Raw genomic sequence first — 20,799 nt, forward strand, 5'->3', positions numbered from 1 at the left:
AGAGAGGGAGCTTCGTGCAAGGGACGAGGCAGAGGGTGCAGGAGGTGTAATCGGGCTGGAGGGTGGCAGATTCGGGGCTGGGCTGCCAGATGGCACCGGGCTGAGGGTCGCCCACCCTGAGGACACGCAGGGTCGTCCCTGCTCCCACCCCGGGCCCAGCCGGGGCAGCCGGCAAGGAAGTGCAAGTTCACAGGACCTGCCGGGAGCTGGAACTGGGGAGGGGTGTCCTGGAAGGTCGGAGAGCCACCCCTGTGCTTCCACCGAGCAGCTTATCAGCCAGGACTTTATGCCTGCTAGAATTCCTACTACTGCTAGAGTTTCATACTATTTTTACTTTCCCTGTATTATTTTTGCAGTCACCTTCTACTGATGACAAGCGACAGGGGTCATCCACTTGTGATAGTGCCATCAAGTTTCCCTTTCGATAACCTCTTCAAGTCAAAACGGGAAGAGTGTATTTAGGGACAGATGCCAGGTAAGACAGAAGGACTGGGTACACAGCTGAGGAGAAGGGAGCCGCTGAGGCCGTGGGGCACCTGGGGGCCTTGACAGTGACCGGAGAGGGCAGCCGAGGCTGGGTTCCTCATCAGCGCCAACGTCACTGTTTACCCCTGGCAGGTGCTCTGGGAAGCGCGGGGCCCTGCCGGCCTGGACCCCCGATCCTGACCCGTCAAGCTTCTAGTTCAAGAACGGTTTATGGCCGCCTGGGGTGAGGGAGCGTATCGCACCCGCCCCACACCCACCCTGCTTCAAAGTCACAGGGACAAAGGCCCTGCTTCCCCACAAGAAAGGGCTTTAAGACAGACGGAGCGCCTGTAGTCTGGGACCAAAGGGATGTGAGACGAGGCAGGGTCCTGGGGGTCCTCATTCAGAGGAACCATCTGTGAAGACATGGGTTTGAGACAATTGAGTAGATTTGAATATGCAAATACTAATTTTGTTAGTGTGATAACGACACAATGGTTATATAAAGGGAAAAAAATGTCTGTATCTGGTAAAAAAAACCACAAAGTCTCGTGAGCAAAGAAGAGAGAGGTTTTGAAAGCTGGCGGGGAAGAGGCTTCACCTGCCGGAGAGGGAGCGGACACTGGAGGTGGGGGGGGGGGGTTCCAGGCAGGGCCCTGGCGCTGGCCTGGGGGGCTCCGAGACTCGGGGGCCTCACCTCCTGAGTTCTGCCTTGTGCCTGGGCCGCAGGGCAGGGGTGGAGGCCTTGGTGCGTGGCCTGCCTGCCCTTGGAGCCCCGGCTCAGCGGGACAGACTTGCCCACCGACAGCAGCACGCCAGACAATTGAAGAGACATGGGCGGGGCTGGGGAAGTCCGGCAGGTGGGAGGTAAGACAGGCTACGGGACATGGGGCCAGGGGAGGCGTCCAGAGGGTAGTCAGTTGAGGACAGAGGCCAGGGCCACAGCCAGAGGTGTTAGGCCACCAGCACTGCAGCCAATGTGCAGACGGGGCCACCAAGCCCCAAAGAAAAGAGCAGAGCTCTCCAGCTCCAGAACATTCTGTGGCCCTCCGATCCACACAGTAAAGCTCAGGCTCTTTTTTTAACTTTTTTTATTACTTTTAAATGCCGGAAAGTACTCGTAACATAAAAGTTAGCTGGGCCAGTTTTCAGCACACAGTTCAGTTGGCGTTGAGCGCACTCACACTGCCGTGCGGCCGTCCCCACCGCCCAGCTCCAGAACATGTAGGTCTTTTGCCACTGAAACTCCGACCCCCTTGAAGGCTCACGACCATTCCCCTCCCCCAGCCCCTGCACCCTGCCCACACGTGTAGGCTCAAACTCTTCTAAGATCCTGCTTCAACCTCACCCATGGCCCCGTAGGGAGATGATCCGAAGGCGGTAGAGAAAGGAGAGGAATGGCAGTGCAGGTGAGTGGCTGGAGACAGATGGTGTTGATGGGGTAGGACGGGGGGGCGGTGATGGACCAGCGAGTGGGTGGCTGTGTGCGTGAGCTGGGGGGAGGGTTGGTGGGCGGGGGTCGATGGGATGGAGGAGGAAAGAGGACATCCCTCCGGCTGGAGTAGTCCAGGAACCTCTGGCCACCCCAGCCCCAGCCCGGGGGGGACCCCACTCCAGCCCTCTTGTGAAAATACTTCTGAGTTAGCGGTCAGAATGCACTGTATCCAATGTGTGCCCAGGGGTGAATCACCTCTCATGGCCAGAGGTGTGTCACAGCTTCCCTGTCACCTCCCCGCTGCCCCCAGCCTGGCCCCACCTGGCAGGGCTCCCTGGTATCATGGCTAGTCTTACGCCAGATCTCCCCCTCAACCAAGGTCACGTGGGCAGCAGAAGCCGGGTGGCAGGTAAGACTCGGGCATTTTAAGTGCATTTCGAGTGGGCAGTCAGCACTTAATTACGGGCCCCCTGGGAAGAGATGGATAATCAAAGAAATGCCCCCACACACCTCCAACAATCCATCCGTCCCCTCAGGCGTCCTGCGCACAGACACAGCCAGAACTTACAAACTACATGAGGCTCCCTGGTCCTGGAATGCACGGTTCTACACAGTTTGCAAAACCCTGAGCAGCAAATGGACTGACTCCTCCTCCCACTGGGCGTGTGACCTGAATCCGGCTAATCAGAGCACCTCGTTCTCCAGGCCAAAATGTTTGGTTCAAATGGAGACGTGTGCCCTAAAGTTGGCTAATGAAATCTCTACTTGGACACGTGCTTTGGTAAGCCTACAGCCGCTGGCAGTCATTGGTGCCTCCTGCTTGGGGAGAGCCCTGCCTGAGAATGAACCAGTACAGATGACAGAGAAGAAGACAGATTCCTCATGACCTCATCGAGCTCCTGGATCCAGCCAGGCCTGAAGCTAGACACACCCTTGGACTTTTCTATCACAGGAGGCAACCGGTTCCCTTTCATTGCTCAAGCCAGTTTAGCTTAGGTGAAGATATTTATAATGGAGACCCCCCCCCACCCCTGCCAGAAGAAAAATATGCTTGGTTATTTTGTTGGGGTGGTTTTCACCGGAACGGGCGATGATGGCTAGAAAGTGGATTTCTCAAGCTACATAGTAAGACCCCGAGTGAGTTGAGTTTGAATCCTGGCTCTGGCATTGACAGTGCTGTGTCTGTGGGCGATGACTGATCTCACCTCTCCTTGTCCTCAGGTCCTCCTGTCTCAGATGGGGCTACAATGCTTCCAGCCCCTATCAGTCAGCAGAGTCTGGGCTGCTCTGCAGAAAGTTCCCCAAATGACCGTGTCTCGCACACCTGCTACTGTTCTGAGCTCAAGCCCTGTGCGCACGGCAGGCTGGCTGGAAGCTCTGCTCTCAGGATCCTCAGCGCAGGACTATAGGCCCCACCTGGACGCGCCGTAAGTCACTTCCGCTGACAATCCAACGGTGGGAACGGGTCACCCAGCCCATTTTCAGAAAGGCCACACATGCCCATGAAGCAACACCATCTCACGTGCCGCTGGGCATCCCGGAAGGCCCCAAAGGGGCACAATGGTGCCAAGGCTCTTCGGGGACATCGCAGAAACCTCCCAAGTGGTCTCTGGCCTCCTGCAGCTTCTGATTCGCCAGCCCCAGAGCTGACAAGCGCAGAGCGCAGCCTCACCCCTCTGCCACCCACAGACAGCCCCGTTGACATGCCCCACCCAGCACAGCCAGCAAGCCCTGGTATTAATAGCTGATGGTTTTAATACCCTCGACGAGCCAACGTGTGCGGCAATCAGAAGGCGCCTGCCTCCCTCCCGCACGGTGCTTGCTGTGTAATTACGCGTGATCACAGCGCAGCGAGCGCTGATTGCGGCTCAGAGGCGATCGCCTACTTTCAGGCTGGTGGGGCTGGAGCCCTCGGCGGCCTAACGAGGGTAATTGAGGCAGGACTGATTGTGCCGGAAAGCTGGAGGGGACCGAGCCATGAGAATGGGCCGCGTCACACCCCAAGCGGGACGCATTTGCTAAATTTGTTTCCGACGCAATTTCATGGTGATTACACTGATTTCTCTTTAGTAATTGAGCCTGGCGCTGAGCTCAACGCCTGCAGCCCGGCTGTCAGGACGGCCCATTTTGGAGCAGGAGGTATTGATTATGATTTATGGACCACTGTCACAGCCCTTGGGAAGGAAAGATAGAGCAGGAAGGCAGGCCGGAGCGCTGCCCGGGCTCTCTGGGAAACTCCCTCCTGGATATGTCGCGGCCGGTTTTCCATCTGGCTCTGTCACTTACCGCTGGGGGCCCCTCAGCTCCCCGTCTGTTGGGGGTAATGGCCTCGTCTCATAAAGTTCCAAACCAGTTCGTACACCGGTCATGGTTGGTCGATCGACAGGTATGTCCTTTGGGGATGTGTCACGCCTGTCCCACCGGATACAGGCCTGCCTCATCCAAATGCACCACAGCTGGCCCCCGTGCCCACCCTCTGGGGCAGGAACGGCCATCCCTGTTGGGCCATGGAGGAAAGCGGGCCTAGAGACGAGGCCCCTGCCCAGAGCCGCATGCTGGCGGAGGTTACACCGACACCTTTTTCTCCCGAAAAGTATTTGCCACAGTTTTCAGGGGACGGAATGCGCTAGTCTGTGCTAGTCTGTGCTAGTCTGTGCTGTGAAGGCAGCCAACATTTCCCGCGGGGTTCCTCAGCCACAGGGCTCCCCACAAAGCATGCTCCCGGCTGAGAACGTCTGGTAAGCACAGCCCCAGGCCCTTCCTGTCCCAGGAAGGGGCCTGAGGTCACTGGAGCACCCAGGCCACTCCTGGCTCTGGGCAGCAGAATCTGCGTGGTGACAAGGCCCCTGGGGAACAGCTCTGGGCTGCACGTGAGTCCAGGACTCTGTGCTGTGTGGGCCCCAGTGACAGCATTGCTTTTTCCCACTGCCTTAATTTCCTTATTCTACATTTGTAAAATTTCTTCTCAACTATACAGGACCATGCTGGGGCTGGAGACTGATATATATATATATATATATATATATATATATATATATATATATATATATATAATATTTTTTTTTTAATTAAAAATTTGTTCTTTCTTGCTCACTGAGGGCATGGTGGAGTCCCAGTGGGAACTGAGGGGCTTGGGCTTTGGTGTTTTTCAGGGTCGGCTGATGGTTCCAAAGTGCCTCCAAACAGCCAAGCACGGGATCCCGCCCCAGAGCACCAAACCCCCAAGGCCTGGCCCGGCTGATGCCGCCACACCTCTGCGAGCCCCAGCTTGGCAGGCAAGGGTCCCGCCTCGACTGGCCAATGCTGCTCAGGTGTAGGACCTGCCCCAAACCCCTCCCAGCAAGGAACACGCAGAGCCGAGAGATTTAGCAAAAATGTTTAATCTCTCCTTAATGTGTGTGTGTATTTACAAGTACTAAATCTGAAGAACAGTAAAATAGGAAACAGCCGTATATTTACACAGTCCGCGGGCCGAGCGCCCGGTCGGCCATGCTGCTCCTGCTGGAGAACAGTGGCTGAGGGGGCGGCTCAGGCCGGCCGAGTGATCGCTCTTCTTTTGGGTGGGGGCTCTGTGGCGTTAAAGGACAGCTAATTGTGGGCTTCGTCTTAAAAATATCTGTCTCTCTCTCTAAATATATCTATTCTAGCTTGTGTAGCACCAACGACGTGAGCCATCAGATCCAGAACTGGGGAACCGGGGTGGGGGTGCTCTCAGCGAGGCCAAAGTAGGGAGGGCGGGAGGGATGTTCAGGGCCCTTGGTCTCAGGCGCCCCAGGTCCCGCTTCCACAGCCCCCACCCCGGCTCCTCGGGCCCTGGGTCAGGAAGTACAGGGCAAGCTCGAGGTATATGGAGGGACCAGGCTCCCAGACCGAGGTGTGAACTATCCTGGACACTCCTGAGATGGTGCAGAGCAGGGAAGGGCGGGCGGGGGGGGGGGGGGGGAAGGGGGGGTGAGGAGTGGCAGTAGCAGGGCAGGTGATAGCAGCAGTGTCTGGGACAAGCTGGGAGCCCTTGCACCCCACACCGTGGCCTGGATCGCCCAAGCCCCGGGCTGCAGCAGGGCCTTTGGGACAAAGGCAACCACCCTCGCCACGCAGAGCAGGGCTCCAATTCCAGGCTCCTGCCAGGTCCTCATGCCCGTGTTGGGGTCGGAGCCCCCGGCAGGAGTCCATGCACAGGTGCCAGTGGGGTGCTACAGAGTTGGGAGTAGTGACGGGGAGAACATGGGGTCTGACTGCAGACCCAGCAGGAAGGTAGGTTCGGGGCCTGCCGCACCGGTGAGGGCAGGGCAGGACCAGCGCCAGGGGCTCGCATGTAAACACGGACTGCTAAAGTGCTTGCGCCTCCCTCGGCCACCGCTGCCCTGCCCGCCCACCGTCCAGGTGACTAGGCCACAAGGAGGGCACCGCCCTGGAACCTGTAGCCTCCCAGAGGCAGGCACAGAGGCTCAGCTCTGCGGGGACCAGGGAGGGTGGGGGAAGGGGCTAGAACTGGATTCTGAAGAGTGGGAAGGGGGGCACAGGGGCTGAGCAGTCCCAACCTGACCCTCACAGAACTGGAAGAACGGGGGCTTCAAGTAGAAGCTGGCGCCCTGGGAAGACTTTCGGGGGTGGGGTGGGGACAGAGGCTTGCCCCCAGGCATGGCCAGGCTACACCAGAGGGGAGGCAGGGGTGCACCCAAGGACGAGAATCCAGGTCAAGGAAAGCGGCTACCAGAAGACAGCCTGATCTCTAGACGGACTGTCCTCAGCTTGGCTGTGCCGGGGACAGGGGCCAACCTGAGCTCCACTGGGGCACCCCTGGCAGCGGGAGGCGGGAGCCCTGCCCAGTGCCCGTAAGACCCCCATCTGCCCCGTTCCGGGAGCTTCCTGTGCTCGGATTTCATGCAGCTCCCTGACGAGAGGGGGAGGCCCCCGACCTGATCTCCAAGGTGTGGCTCACGCTGCTTAGGAGAGGGGGACCCCAAGACGGGCAGCCCGTGGGCGCAGGGCCGGCCACAGTTAGCTGTCCCTTAAAGTCCGTGGGAATCTTTAGTACCGTCGAAAAAGTGAATTGAAAAGGGGCCGGGCCGCTCGTTCGCTTTCACATGTGACTGCTTAATTAAAAAACATAAAAAAAGGGCCTAACAACCTCTAGTATTCAACACTTGCAGTTTTAAAAAGATCAAGTCAGACTAAACGCTAGCACAGTCATGCAGGAATCCACGGCCCCGCGCCCTGGACGCTCTCGAGGGGCCAGCGAGAAGTTCTCTCCTCCTCACAACAAAACAAAAACAGGATGACCCACAGGTCGAGGGGCAGAGGCCTGGGTGGGGGGCTCCAGTCAGGGAAACCCTGGCCACTTTCTCCACGACCATTTGGTATTGCTTTCCCACCGCCTTAATTTCCTTATTCTACATCGTAAAATTTCTCCTTCTCCAGTTAACTATACAGGACCCCACTGGGGCTGGAGACTGAGGCTAGAGCCACATATATATAGATATATATATATGTACAGGGTTTTTTTTGTTTTTTGTTTTTTTTAATTAAAAATTTGTTCTTTCTTGCTCACTGAGGGCAGGGTGGGCAGAGCCGACCTCCAGGCCCTCTGGTCACTGCGTTCTACCCGCAGGGGCCCTGCCACAGCCATGGCCGCCCGCGCAGAGTACAGCAGGGTTTCTTTATTCCTCCTACATAAACCAAGTCCCCAGGTGTCCCACCGCTCTTGAGGGGCCCGCACGCTCAGAGACACCAGACTGGAAGCCGCTGAAGGTGGAGTGGAGAGCAGGGGACACAGAGAGGGCGGAAGGGAGGAGGGTGCTCGGGGGCTGCTCCCAAGACCTGCACAGTCGGAGAGCACGGCCCGCCCAGGGGTGGGTGCTGGGAGCGGTGAGGTGGGGGAATAAATAATGGGAACCTGCGCTCAGGACCCGGAGCCCCAGGCCCCAGTGGCTCCCAGAGGCACAGCCCTGAGGACAGGAGAGGAGTCACCAAGTCCTTCTGGAAGCCGCCTGGGGGCTTCGAGGGAACCATTCTGCAGCCCCTCCATAGGAGGGAGCTGGGGCCTCTCTGGGCGAGGTGGACGTGGTGCTCTGGCCTCGGCCGCGGCCGCGGACAGCACGCGGTGAATCGGAGGATGGTGGCGGTGGGGCAGCAGCGAGCGTGGAGGTGCCAGACGCGGCAGGTGGGCAGCACGACGGGCGGACGACTTGAACTCTCCTCGGCTGGGCCCTGGCCACTCGGCCTTCCCCTGGGCTGCCGTCAGGCCCTGGGCCTCGCGCTCCGCCCGGGAAGCCGGGAGCGGCTGACGCCCTCCTGGCCCCCCGTCCCGGCCCTCTGACCTGGGCAGCACGGCCTCAAGGAGACAGACCAGGCTGGCTACCCCTTCCTGGAGGGCTCCAGCCTTACCCCCAGGTCCCCGGCGGTTACCCTCTTCTCCCAAAAGCCAGGGGTCACACCCGGTCTCCCCCAGCCCTGCGGCGAGCAGTTCCGGGCACAGAAGGTGCTACAGGCACGGTCACCCACACCGAGAAGCACTGGGACCCCCGCCAGGCAGGAGGAGGAGGGGGAGGGCCGGGAGGACACTGGGCTGCACGCCGGCCCTGAGCGCACCGGCACTTGGCACAGTGGGGGCGAGGCTGCCTCCGGGGCCTCCCAGCTCTGGCTGCCGGACGGAGGCCGTCCCCGCGGGCCCTCTCGCTCAACTCCCACTGGGTGCTGATGGCCTAGTGTCTCAGCTGCTCAGGGCCATCGTGTCCACCACCTGCTCCAGCTTGCTCCGGAGCCGCTGCCGCCGTGCCTGCTCATCCTTCTCCAGGGCCGTCAGGATCTGCAGAGGGGGGCGGGGGCGTCAGCGGGCCTGGCTGGGGCCGCCTGCTCGCGGGGGGTGGGGTACACGGAAGCTTGGAGGGTGCCCAGGGAGCATGTCACACAGTCGTGACCGGCGGGGTCTCTGGAGCCAGTGCCAGGTTCCAGCCGCTCCGTCCTCGGCTAAGAGGCCTGGGTTGAGCCTAGACCCCCCAGGATCCCGGCGTGGAGAATGAGGCCCCCGGGTTGCCATTCCTACTCTGGATCCCCGAAACACCAACGCCACACAAGGCTTACTCACAGCCAGCCCTTTGAGTCCTCTTGGTGTGGCGTCCTCATCTGTCTGTCACAGCAGGGCCTGGCCTCCCGGGGCACAGACACCACCCCCACACAGCCTGCTCTGCACCCCAGCTCGGCCGGGAGAAGCAGCACCGGGCTCTTGTCGGGCCCTCTGCCCGCACTCCTGCGTCAGGCAGGCCAGCAGCCAAGTGGCACGCAGCCTTGCAGCCACCTCCCTGCACCTGGCCCCCTCCAACTACCGCCTGTCCCTCTGCACCCCGTTACAGCAGAGCTCCTCGGAGAGGACTGCTAGCTTCCCTCCGCTTTCCCTCGAGGGCTGAAGGAAGGCGGGCTTCAGTCCACAACTCATCCTCCTTGGCGCTGGGCCACCTGCCCACGGCCTGTCCCTGCCTCTCTGTCCCAGGGCCCTACCCGTCCCCTCCGGGCTCTGGACTCACCTCTGGGGCCACCTCCTCCATTCACAGGCCAAGGTCCTTCCCTCAGTTGCTGACCCCACACCCTGGCCTAGACCCTGACACTCCTGCTCTCAGGTCCTCTGCCCCTCAAACTTGAATAGCTGGACCCCTCGCCCCTCAGACCCGTGCCTCCTGCAGCCTGCCCCACTTCCCATCACTGGGCTGCAGGTCTGAAATCAGGCCCACAGCCTGTCAGATGGGGAAGGCCCAGCCCCCGAACCGAGTGGGCCTGGCAGCACAGCCACAGCCCCCACTGGCCCCCGCCTCCCATCCTCTGGTATCTGGCGGTCCAGTCATGGCTCTAAACCTTGATGGCCCGTCTCACTCAGGGAAAAGCCCAAGTTCCTCGAGGTCTGCACACCGTGACAAACCCTGCCTGAGCCTTCCCTACCCCTCCTCTAGGGCTGGCTCTGATTGGGCCTCATGGCCTCTGCGGTCCTGCAGCAGGGCCTACTCTGGCCTTAGGGTCCTGGCATTGGCCACGCCCATCCTGCCTCTCCAGCCCTGTGTGCACCATCCAATCCAGTCTGTAAGTCCATCCTCCCTCCTCCAGCGGCTCAGGGAGCCCCAGCTCTGCGCAGATGCCAAGGAGACCTCCTGAGGCCTCACTCCAGGTCAGCAAGGAAGGTATTAAAGGTTGAGGAAAGGCCTGGTGCCCTGCCCTGGAGACAGCCGATAAACCTCCTAACGGCCCCTCAGGGAACGGTCCTGCACTGACCCACGGTCTCCACTTTGGAAAGACACTGCCATGCGCTCCCCCATGCCCCACACCGACCACACAATCCCTGACCTACTGCAGCCCAGCCCGACCCTGAGGCCTGGAACGGAGTCATAACGACATTCCCTTCCTGCCCCAGCGAGTGAGGTGGCTGGTTGGGGTCCAGAATGGAAAGGAAAAGCACCTGGTCAGTCCTGATACCTGGGGAGGGGCCAGCGGGGCAGGGGTGGCCCAAGGGACCTCGGGGTGGGAGCCTGGCAGGGGTCTGGGCCAGGCGGGTGTGGAACAGGTGGCTGTGGGTGAGGGCGAGTGCACACGCTCACCTCGTCCTTGTACTTAGTGATGTAGGAATAGATCTCGTGCAAGGCGCTCATGCTGTTGAACTGGCTCAGGTGTAGCCGCGACTGCTCGGCCAGGTAGGCGCTCATGTCCTGGTCGCTGATGGCGGGCATCTTGGCGATGTCAGCGTAGTACCTACAAGGGGCGGCAGGGCGGGCCATGAGCTGGGTCCCAGCCCCTCACCCACCTGCCTGGCGCCCCGGCGCCCGACTCACCTCTCCACCCAGCTCTTGTAGTTGGGGATGTCCTTGGCGTAGAGCAGTTTGTTAGAGGGCGAGTCCTTGCCCAGCTTGTGCTCAGACGTGGAGCAGGAGTCCATGAAGGTCTGGGCCACCACAGACAAGCAGGCGTCTGTGATGCTGCTCTTGTGGATGTCGAACACGAACTGTGGGTTCTTGATCACGTTCACCCAGAAGCGCAGGGGCAGGCTGCAGGCAGGCAGGCCCAGGCGCGTGGTCAAACAGGGCCTCAGCACCCCTTCTGGATGGCCCAGAGAAGGGGCCAGCCAGAGGTCCCACAGCCCTCCTGGCTCTGACCTTCATGGTGGCCATGGACTTCCTCGCAGATGGGACAACTGAGGCCCACAGAAAGCCAGGACTCTCAGTGAGCGAGGGCTGTGCGTCCCCACCACTCGGTGCCTCCTGGAGGATAGTCCCCTCCACACAGGCACACGTAGGTGAGACATACAGACCCAGAGGAGCTCCCTCACCCTCGAGTGCCCACTGTGCATGGCCTGCACAGGGTCCTCCTAGGCCTGCACGACTGCAGGGGTCACACACACCCAGGCTGGCTCACCCCCAGGTATGCACACACCTGTGCAGGCACACTGCTGGGCTGGCTCACACCTGGACAGGCTCACCCCCAAGGCAGGGACACCCCTGGGCTGGCTCATCCCTGCTCCTACCCAGATGCACCCTGGAAGCAAGACCAGGAAGGGATCCAGGGGACCCAGCCCCACAGACAGCTGACCTCTTCATCTAAAATGCCACCTCTAAGACAGCCATCGGCTAGGAAACCAATAGCCACTAGTGTGGCTGTTTAATTAAATAGAATTAAGTGAACCTAAAACTCCCTGTTTTGTGCACTAGTCTTGTGTCAAATGCTCAGTAGCCACACATGGCTGCCAGCCACTGCTCTGGACAGCAGAGATCTAGAACATCGCATCATCGCAGGAAATTCCCCGGACAATGCAGACCTATACGGCACTGCCTCTTCCCCAGCACCCCGTGGAACCCCTCAAGGAGCACAGGGGAGGCAGGCAGGAGCTGGAGCACCCCGTGGAACCCCTCAAGGAGCACAGGGGAGGCAGGCAGGAGCTGGAGGCCCAGAGTGGGCCCCAACAAGGACCGGGCTGCATCCCAGGCTAGGGAAGCAGCAGCACGTAGAGGCCAAAGTGTCAGGAGGGGCTGAGATCACCAGAGGACAAGGGAGGAAGATGCCAGAGGCCAAAGGCACAGGAGCTTCTCTGAAGACAGGGCAAATGGTGCGGAGGGCACACGGTCAGGCTCAGAAAGACAACATCCAGACAGGGCGGTGGCCGCCGGCCCCGGGGAGGAAGGGGTGAGAGCTTCAAGGGTGCTTTGCTCTGTCATATCCGCCCCGCAGCCGGCCAGCGTGGGCCCATTCCGCCGCGCCTGCTTCTCACACAGCAGCCCACACTCACACACCTGCACACAGCCAAGCACATCCCAACACACATGAATACACACGCATGAAAACACACGCGCATGTCCAACGCCCATGCCTAAGGCAGGTCCTGCAAGTCGGAGCAGGGGATGTGCCCAGACCCTGGGTGGGGGAGCCACAGACACCCCCAGGAGGGGTGAGTCAGGAAGGCCCACCCGAAGAGCAGCTGGCCTCAGCTCACAGGCAGTGCCCCCAGGGGGCCTCTCTCCTACGTCCCAGCCCCTGGGGAACAGCCTCCCACAGCCCCGCAGCCGCCAGCCCTGCCCGGCTGCGCCCTAGAGCTCACGCTCCTGCTCGCGGCAGCCTCTGCCCCGGGACCCACCAACCCCATCCCCAGAACGCACCAGTTGCTCTTCCAGGTGTGGCGCACATCCGAGTCGTGGATCTGGTGCTGGTCGGCCTGCTCGTCCAGGAAGTCGAACATGTACTTGATGGCCAGCGGCAGGGCCGAGCCCCGGTGCGCCGTGCTGAAGATGGTCTCGAACAGGTCATCCACAAACTTCTGCAGCGTGCCCTGTATGCAAGCGAGGGCACAGAGCTCAAGGGGGGCCGCCAAGGTGGCTGGGGCAGCCGGCCACAACCCCCGGGCTAGGGCAAGGATGAGGGCTTTGCTCTGGGCTTGGCTTTCTGAGGCCTGGGCCTGGCTGTCCCCGCGTCCCCACCCCCAGCCAGCAGGCCTACTTTGGTGGCCAGCAGCCGCGTCAAGTAGATCTCCGAGACCATCTTGCTGCCTCGGTCGCCCTCCCGCTGGTCTAGGTGGTCGTGATTCTTCACCAGGTGCCACAGCTTGGTGCCGCTCTCCAGGTCGGGCGTGATCATGGGCGTGCGTGAGCGGAGGCTGTCGGGGCTGCTGGCCGTGCGCAGCATGCTCTCTGCGGACACCGTGCCCGTCATTGGGAGCCTCGCCACGTCTAGCACCCGTGCTCGCCCTGGTGCCAGCTGGGTGGCCTCAGGCCAGGCAGCTCCCCTGAGCCTCAGTTTCCTCATCTGAAAAGTGCAGTCAACAGACCCACCTCCCTGGGTTGCTGGGGACAGATGTGCCACGATGTGCCAACTGGGGAGAGTCAGCCTCCAAATTTGCGGGAAAGGCCATGTCCAAGTGACAAGCCATGACAAAACCCCCTCCCAGCCTGCAGCAGGGAGCACGGGGTAGGCGTCCCACTCAGATCTGCAGGCCCTGCCCAGTGTCCCCGTCACTCACCATATCTGCTGAGGGACTTAGTGAAGGTGGATGAGTTGGAGATGTTATAGGCGGACGTCTGCTTGGGCACCAGTGCCACTGAGGACCCGTCCGTCACCTGCAGGCAGAGGGCCAGGAGATGTGTGACACACCCTCAGGGGCCCAGATGACACCCTCTTGCTGGCTCCGTGCCTGGAGGCCAATCACCTAACACATTCTGAACCTCAGTTTCCCTACTAGTGCCCCTCCAGGGCTGTGTGGGGCCTCTCTCCTCGTCCCCGAGAGGTCTGCCACCCATAGCCCAAGAGGCCTGGACACTGCCCCGGGCCCCCAAGGGGACAGGCCCCAGCTGTGGCCAGAGGATCACCTGGTAGTGAGCCAGAGTGTTCAGCCTCTTCCAGTCATTGTCGATCTTGGTGGTAACGTCCTCGTCCTGCAGGATGATGCGTGCCATACGGCCCTGGCGCCACTCTGCGGGGAAGGTGAGCGCTGGAGGGGCGGGCCACCTGGGCAGGGGCCACCCACCCAACTGCTCCCTCCTGGCACAGTGGGAAGGCCAGGCCTTGGCGGGGCAGAGCTTCCTGAGGACACTGAGTGAGAGGCCTCCAAGGGCAGAATAAGGGAGAGACGAGGCCCCTCCCTCCCTCCAGGCAGCTCCCATCTGGGCTCCAAACAGGAGGCACGCACCCCTGCGGTTAACCCCGCATCCCTGCTGCCGCCCATGCCCCCTCTGGCAGCCCTCTACCTGTTTTGGCTGCCCCTCCCCCCGTGGTACGCCCTGCCTTCCAGAGCTCTAGGCCCAGAGCTCAGCCGGGCATTTAAGGCCAACGTGGCACCCCACCCCTTAGCCTCTCAGCCACAGCAACTGTGGGGCTCCCTGGCCCTGGCCCTCCCCTTCCTCCTCTGGCCCTTCTAGCGCTGCAGCTGTCCCTACCTGTCTGGCTCATGAGCCGGCGCAGCCCCCGCCCCAGCGCCCACAGCCCACCGCCTCCTACGGCACATGGGAACCCTCCCTGGATAGGGCAGCAGCCTCGGAAGTGTTCTTCCTGCTTTCACCACTCCACCCTGGCTGGGAGCTTTCCAGAGCCCAGCCCAGACCACATCCCTTCCCTCAACACCCCCCATGGCCTCCAGCACCCTCCAGACCAGCACCCAGTGCCTGGCTTGTTACCTGTGGCCCCAGACACACCCCCAGATGCTGCCCCTCTGCCTCACGCCTTGACACATGCTGCCAGCCAGCATCAGGGCCCCTCCAGGGCTCACCCAGGTCCATGTCCCCAGCCTTTGGCCGCTGGGAGTAGGGCACGCCCTTGTACACGGCGTCCAGCAGCTTCTCCTTAACCTGCGTCACGGTGTCACAGTTCAGTCCCTTCACTGGCACTTCGGGAGCATTCTCGTTCTCGGGGTTCACACAGTTCAGGGTCTGCGGGCGGGGAGGGGCACGGTGTCAACCCCCAGCTCTCCTGGCACAGGCCGTGCGGGGGCGTGCCGAGGGGCCGGGGCTGGACGGGAAGGCTGGGCTCGCGCTCACCAGTGTCTTGTAGTCAATCTGCTGCCGGATGAGCTTGTCCTCGCTCAGGGAGTAGCGGGCCTCACCAGTGATGGCGTCGATGGGGCCCTTCTCCATCTGCTGCTTGATGGCGCAGTAGAGCATGAAAAGGGGCTCTCCTGCACACTCCTGTAGCAGGCGGACGGGCATCAGGGGGTTTCCAGGACACGTCGCCCCTGCCCCTGCCCCTGCCCCCACCTTTCGCCCCCCGCTTCTGGTGCATTTGTGAGCATGCGTCCCACGAGGAGAAATGAGCAACGTTTCCAAATTCTTTCTGGGAGGCAAGGGGAACCCTGGCTCCAGAGCCCAGTGAAGACTGTGCAAGAGAATAAATAAGTTAAGCAACAGCCCAGCTGCCCCTGAGAACTTCAAAGCGAAAATTCTAATGGGGCCTCAGCCACGAGGGTCAGGAGCACACGGAGAAGAACACCATGTGGCCAAGCCGGCTTTCCGCCAAAAGAAGACGGAGGCCAGTCGACTCCACCCTGAAGCCTCCCCCCACACCAGGCCTCAGTGGGACCGACACGCCAGCCCCCAGCCCCACTCACCAGGGCCAGACCGTGGCAGCCAGCACCACACCCAGGATGGAGCCCAGGCTCCCAGTCCCACCCCCACGGCCCGAGGCCTGGTGGACCCTATGCCACACAATGCTATGTCTGACAGTGATGTGTCAGATGTCGGGGGCCCACTGCCCCTCCTTCCACTACTTGAGGACACAAGGCCAATGAGGTCACAGGTGCAGACTTACTGACCCAGAGCAGCAACTCACCGGCCCCGCGGGACCCGGAGTCCACGGCCAAAACAACCCGAGGTGGTCCATCGGCACTCGGCAGAAGTCTGCTTTGCCCCTGCCTCTGACCACGTGCCCTCGAGCTCCCCACACCGCAGCCACCAAGGCCACCTCCTACTCCTCCAACCAAGCGTGTCCCCACCTTCTGCACCTGCCCGTTCCTACAACCAGAAATTCCTCCCTCAGGCCTTCACTGTGGACAGAAGCAGCCCGGGGCCAGTCTCGGGTGTCCCTCCTTGCCACGGGTATGGGCGGGTAGTCCCAGCGTGGCCACCTCCCCCCTTGTGGCCCTGGGCCATCTCCTCGTGCTCAGCACGCTCCCTCACGTGCACAGTGAATCAGAAGGGGGAGCACTCCAAGTAGATCCGGCCTCCCTCTCCCTCTGTTCATTACACCCTTATCCCCACCCCTGCACAAAGCAGCACCAGCCTGCGAGCCCAAAGCACCACCCGCAGACTGCACCCGGCCCCCCGCCCGGTCCGTCTGCCTGTAGTGTCCTGTGGGGCCTGACCCGCCGCTGGAACCACACACAACATGCGCCCAACCTAGGTTCTCGAACCGTATGTCAAAATGAGTCCCCTTTCTCTGGGTGTGCAGAATTGGGGTCAGACAGGGAGGCACTGAGACAGGCCTCAACACCAGCTGTCTGCACTCTCTAACCCTTGCTTCTTTTGGCTTCTAGAACACAGCCTAACGAGCACGGAAGTATACCAGATGTGGTCTGCACAGAACTGCGTTTTTACGGGAAATGCACAACTCCATCACCGGCTACGATAAGGTCACTTTGAGACTGCTGTTGTCACCTCCTGCTGTGGCCCCCACTGCACAAGCCTCAGCCAGGCTCCCCCAGACCAGTCTTGCTGGACCTGGCACCCACCTCCGGGCCCTTGCTCCCTCTGTCCGGCTAACTCCTTCCCTTCCTTCAGGACTTTGCTCAAATCCCTCGTCCCCTTGACCCCCTGCCCCTCTTGCACCTGTTCCCATTTCCAATCCACACCTCTCTCCCCGGTCAGGGTCAAGACTTTGCTCTGGGCAAAATTCAGCCCCAGGCCGCCTGTGCCAGCACAACCCCTGCCACCCAGCAGCCATTGGGCTGCCCATGACCTCGGCCACCTGCAGAGCATCAACCAGACACCAGGTGGGGCACACACAAACCATGCACACCGGGCTGCACCAGGGCCTCACCAACCCCCACCTCTCAAGACTGTGGGCCCGTCTGCCAAGCCTTCAGATTTTAAGGGAAGCCAGACGCTTGGGTCCAAATCATCTTGTTTCTAAAGCACAGGGGACCAGTCCAACTACTTACACTCGGAACAAAATCCACCAGGGCCCGTATGTAGCCTCTGCCCCACTCTGAGGCTGGCCACAGGCCTTCAGGGCTCGTCTCCCGAGGGTGGGGGGCTCTCTCCAGCTGCAGCAGCCTGTCCAGGCAACCACAGAGGAAGCCCAGACAGCCACCCTCTCCCCACAACAGGGGCCAACGGGAGCCCCCAGGAGCCTCGCCAGGCTGGCCAGCACCAGGTGCTGCCCAGGTGTCCTCTCCATCCTTGGCTCTGGGCCATGGGCTCAGCTACAGAGACCTGGGCTTGTATCCAAACTCCAGCTCAGCCAGATGCCAGCCGTGGGCCCCCAAACAGATCGCCACAGAGGCTTCGGGGCTGGGTGAGGTGTGGACAGCCTCCAGAAGGAGGAAAGAGGCCAACGGACACATGTCCTTGGAGAGCTCGTGCTGAGACCTGATGAGCCACGCTGGACTGAGACCCCCACCCTCCCCACCTGCTTGTCCCGCTCTCTCCCTTTTCCCTTGAACCCATTCACCTGCCTGGCACCCTGCCTCAGACATCCTCTCCTCCCTGGCACCCACCTACCTTCAGGAATTTGTATAAAAGGAAAGTAAACCAGTTGGTCAGCATCTTCTCCGCCACTGATTCGGTCCTGGGGGCACAACATGGACAGGGGTGGCTTAACTCGGGCCGCTGTGCCCGCCCCACCCGCCGCCCGTGGAGCTGAAGGTGAGGCCCCGAGAGGCACCCCAGGCGTCAGGCAGCTGGGGGACTGCCATGGAGACCCCAGCCCCTGCCCCCAGAGCCAGGCCTCTGAACAGGGACAGCTCTGCCTTGGCACCGATGGGGGCCAGTGCGGCGTGCCCCGGAGTAGGATTCCCCACGCCTGACGCGACAGCTAGGCCCCCGGGCCTGCGGGCTCACCGCCGCAGCAGCAGCTTGGGGTGGTTCTTGCTCTCCAGGTTCTTCTCGATGAGGTCGGACAGCAGCTGCTTGAGCACACCCGTGGCATACTCCATCTCGCCCTGCAGGGCCGTCATGATGAGCGAGGCCACGTTCCCGCGGTCTCGCATGGAAAAGCTGCGCTGGGCCTCCAGCGTGCGGATGAAGGTCAGCAGGAAGTGCTTCTTGGTGAGCAGCTGCCCGAACAGCGTCAGCGACTTCTCCACGTTGGCCTGCACCTGGGGGAGGGGCAGGCCACAGGCCCACTCAGACCCAGAGGGACACCCGGCCTGGATGCAGACCTTCTGGCGGAGGGGCTGAGGGCAGGGCCAGAGAGCAGGCCTTGAAGGCGGGGGACACGTTGCCCTGACAGGTCCCTGGGCCTCAACCGTCCTCGGCAGAATGGATATGGCCCGGCGCTTGAGTCGCCCACCACGGGCATAGACCAGGGCATACCACTGTCAGTGGGAGGTGCAGAACTAGGGCCACCCTCTTCGCAGCCAGACTCTGGGACGGCTACCTCCTGCAGCCCTAGCTCTAGTAGCTAAGAGAAAGCTGGACTCAACGACCCATCTGCTGGGCGCCAGCAAAGTATGGCCATGGTCCCACTCTGCACCCACAACCGCCAAGGCAGAAACCACCTTCCCCCTTTCACAGAGGAAGACAACGAAATCCAGAAGAGAAAGGGGCTTGTTCAGGGCCACACAGCATGGAAGTGCGGGGGGAAAAGGACGGAACATAGGCATGGCTGGCCCCAGGGTCCCTACTCTCTCTTATCTACACCAAGGCTTGTCAGTATAGGAGATTCCCCACAAGGCTATACCAGAGGCTGCCAGGGACACGTGCTCCCAGCCCAGGCAGACAAGTGACAAGACTCAAATACAATGCACAGTCTATGAGGGCAGCAAGACCAACACGGTGGATGGCAACATTGGGAAACAGACCCGGTAGAGCACGTGAAACCCTTGACGTGGCAGCAGCTGCAGGGATGAGGAGGCAATGAGCAGCCCACAGCAGCCCCGGGCCGGAGCCAGAGTGACAGGAAGGCCCGTTCCGGCACAGCAGAGGAGGGAATGCCCGGCCGACAGAGCTACGATCGGGAGTGGGTTCCCCAACATCCGAAGTGTGCAGATGGGACCCCCTCAGCCGGACAGCATGACCAGGCCAACTTACCGAGCCCCCTGCCTGTTCCTAGCTGGGGCCTGGACTCCTGGCCTGCCGCTGGGGGCCCCGAGAGGACTTTGGGGCCAGCCCTCTCGCCCTCACTAAGCTCATGCCAAGAGTCTGAGCACTGCCAACACCTACAGAGCAGAGCCCGGCTCTCTGAGCGCCACACACTCACCCCAAACGCACATGCAGACTCTAGCTGGGCACCCACACCTCCCAGCATGCACGGCAGCAGCCCCCTGCCCAGAGAAGCTCGGAATCCAGAACCAGACAGGAGATGGGATGGGTGAGCTACAGGTGGTACCCAGTGTGCTAAAGGACTTCGTAAAATAGAGGCAGGCCCCAATGAGCCCAGGCCCCAGCCAAGGCGGCCGGCTGGGATGAAGCCTGGCCCTGACCCCAGACGCCCGCCAGGCGCATCCCCCCGCCACTGCCGAAGCACTAAAGGAAGCCAAGGGTCTTGCCTCCCAGCACCCCCACCCGACAGGTGTGAGCCACCCCCCAGGGTTCCCAGGCCGCCCACCAGGACCCAGGAGCCCCAGGAGCGGGCAGAGGTGCCAGTGAGCCCCAGACGACAGCCCACCTCCATCTCCTTGAGCACTGGGTGGTCCTCAATCCCGGGGAAGAGCACCCGCATGGCGTATGTCCGGTAGTCGAGGAACGGGATGCCGGCACCATCCAGGTCGTTGGTCAGCTCGTGGATGTCCGTCTGCAGCTCTGCAAAGGCTACAGCCAGACGAGGTGTCAGGGCAGGTGCCCAAGAGCCCCAGCGTTCCCACCCGCAGGGCCAGGCTCATACTCTGGCTCTGCTACTTGCTGGCTGGGTGACCGTCCGGAAACTCCTCAGTTTTCCCAGTCCAAACACACAGATAAAAACTCTCTGTCCCTCTGACGTGTCACAGGATTAACCAAGACAACAGCAGAGAAGGTACTGGGCCTGGGGCCGAGGTGGGAGGGGCTCCTCGTATCTAACGCGGGCACTTGGGGGCCAGGAGACTGCGGGTGGCAGCTCTCTCCACCACCCTGGGGGGCGCATCACCCCTGTGGCTCTTCTGTCTCAGCTTCTGGTAAGAGAAGGGATGTGGCCAGGTACGAGAGGCAGGAGGCTCTCCCCAGGCCCCAAGCCCTCCGCGCCACCACATGCATGAACGCGGACCGCCGGGCCCTCTACACCACCCGACCTGCTCCGGGCAACTCTGCTTCTTTCAGAAACAAAGGCAGGCAGGGCAGGGGCAGGCCTCAACAGAACATTCCAGAGCTGTGAGGTGTCTGCTCTGCAACAGCCCGAGGGAGGCACTATCTGATCCAGAGCCAGAGGAACGCTAGACGGGCTCTGGGGGATGGCTGGCAGGTTTAATTCAGAGCAGGGACCTTCATCTGCCGGGGACCGCTGGCCCTGGAGCGCCTGCCGGCCGCTGCACCCACACAGCGCTGGCAGATAAAGGCCCCCTGCACGCCGGCCTCAGCACATGGTTGCCTCACCCCCAAGAGAACCCCACCTGCAGAGTTCCCAATCCTGGCCCCCGCCCAGGCCACCTGTCTCCCACCCAAGCCCCACACACCTGCCTGGGTCCCATGGGACTGGTTCTCAGCCAAGCAGAGGTCCCGGGCAAACGCGACACTCTGGGCCAGGTGGAGTTATGAACAGCCCAATACCAGGCCTGCAGCAGGCCTGAGGGTCCCATGCAGCAGTCACCCACCGGG

General features: G+C 61.5%; 1 protein-coding gene across 1 annotated transcript in view; it reads right to left on the bottom strand.

Annotated features, from left to right (window-relative positions):
- Positions 1 to 5,836: 5,836 nt before the first annotated feature.
- PLXNA1 (plexin A1) overlaps positions 5,837 to 20,799 on the bottom strand; it is a 48,595-nt gene continuing 33,632 nt past the window's right edge. Inside the window, exons 21-32 of the mRNA XM_042912611.1 lie at positions 19,679 to 19,821; positions 17,911 to 18,167; positions 17,572 to 17,638; positions 14,896 to 15,042; positions 14,628 to 14,787; positions 13,732 to 13,835; positions 13,386 to 13,482; positions 12,866 to 13,056; positions 12,529 to 12,698; positions 10,714 to 10,926; positions 10,483 to 10,633; positions 5,837 to 8,708 (exon numbers count right to left, since the gene is read on the bottom strand). Coding sequence (XP_042768545.1) covers positions 8,613 to 8,708; positions 10,483 to 10,633; positions 10,714 to 10,926; positions 12,529 to 12,698; positions 12,866 to 13,056; positions 13,386 to 13,482; positions 13,732 to 13,835; positions 14,628 to 14,787; positions 14,896 to 15,042; positions 17,572 to 17,638; positions 17,911 to 18,167; positions 19,679 to 19,821 — 1,796 coding nt within the window. The 3' untranslated portion in view covers positions 5,837 to 8,612. The remainder of the gene's footprint in view (positions 8,709 to 10,482; positions 10,634 to 10,713; positions 10,927 to 12,528; positions 12,699 to 12,865; positions 13,057 to 13,385; positions 13,483 to 13,731; positions 13,836 to 14,627; positions 14,788 to 14,895; positions 15,043 to 17,571; positions 17,639 to 17,910; positions 18,168 to 19,678; positions 19,822 to 20,799) is intronic.

This window comes from Panthera leo, chromosome A2 (genome assembly GCF_018350215.1).
Source record: "Panthera leo isolate Ple1 chromosome A2, P.leo_Ple1_pat1.1, whole genome shotgun sequence".
NCBI classification, from domain to species: domain Eukaryota; kingdom Metazoa; phylum Chordata; class Mammalia; order Carnivora; family Felidae; genus Panthera; species Panthera leo.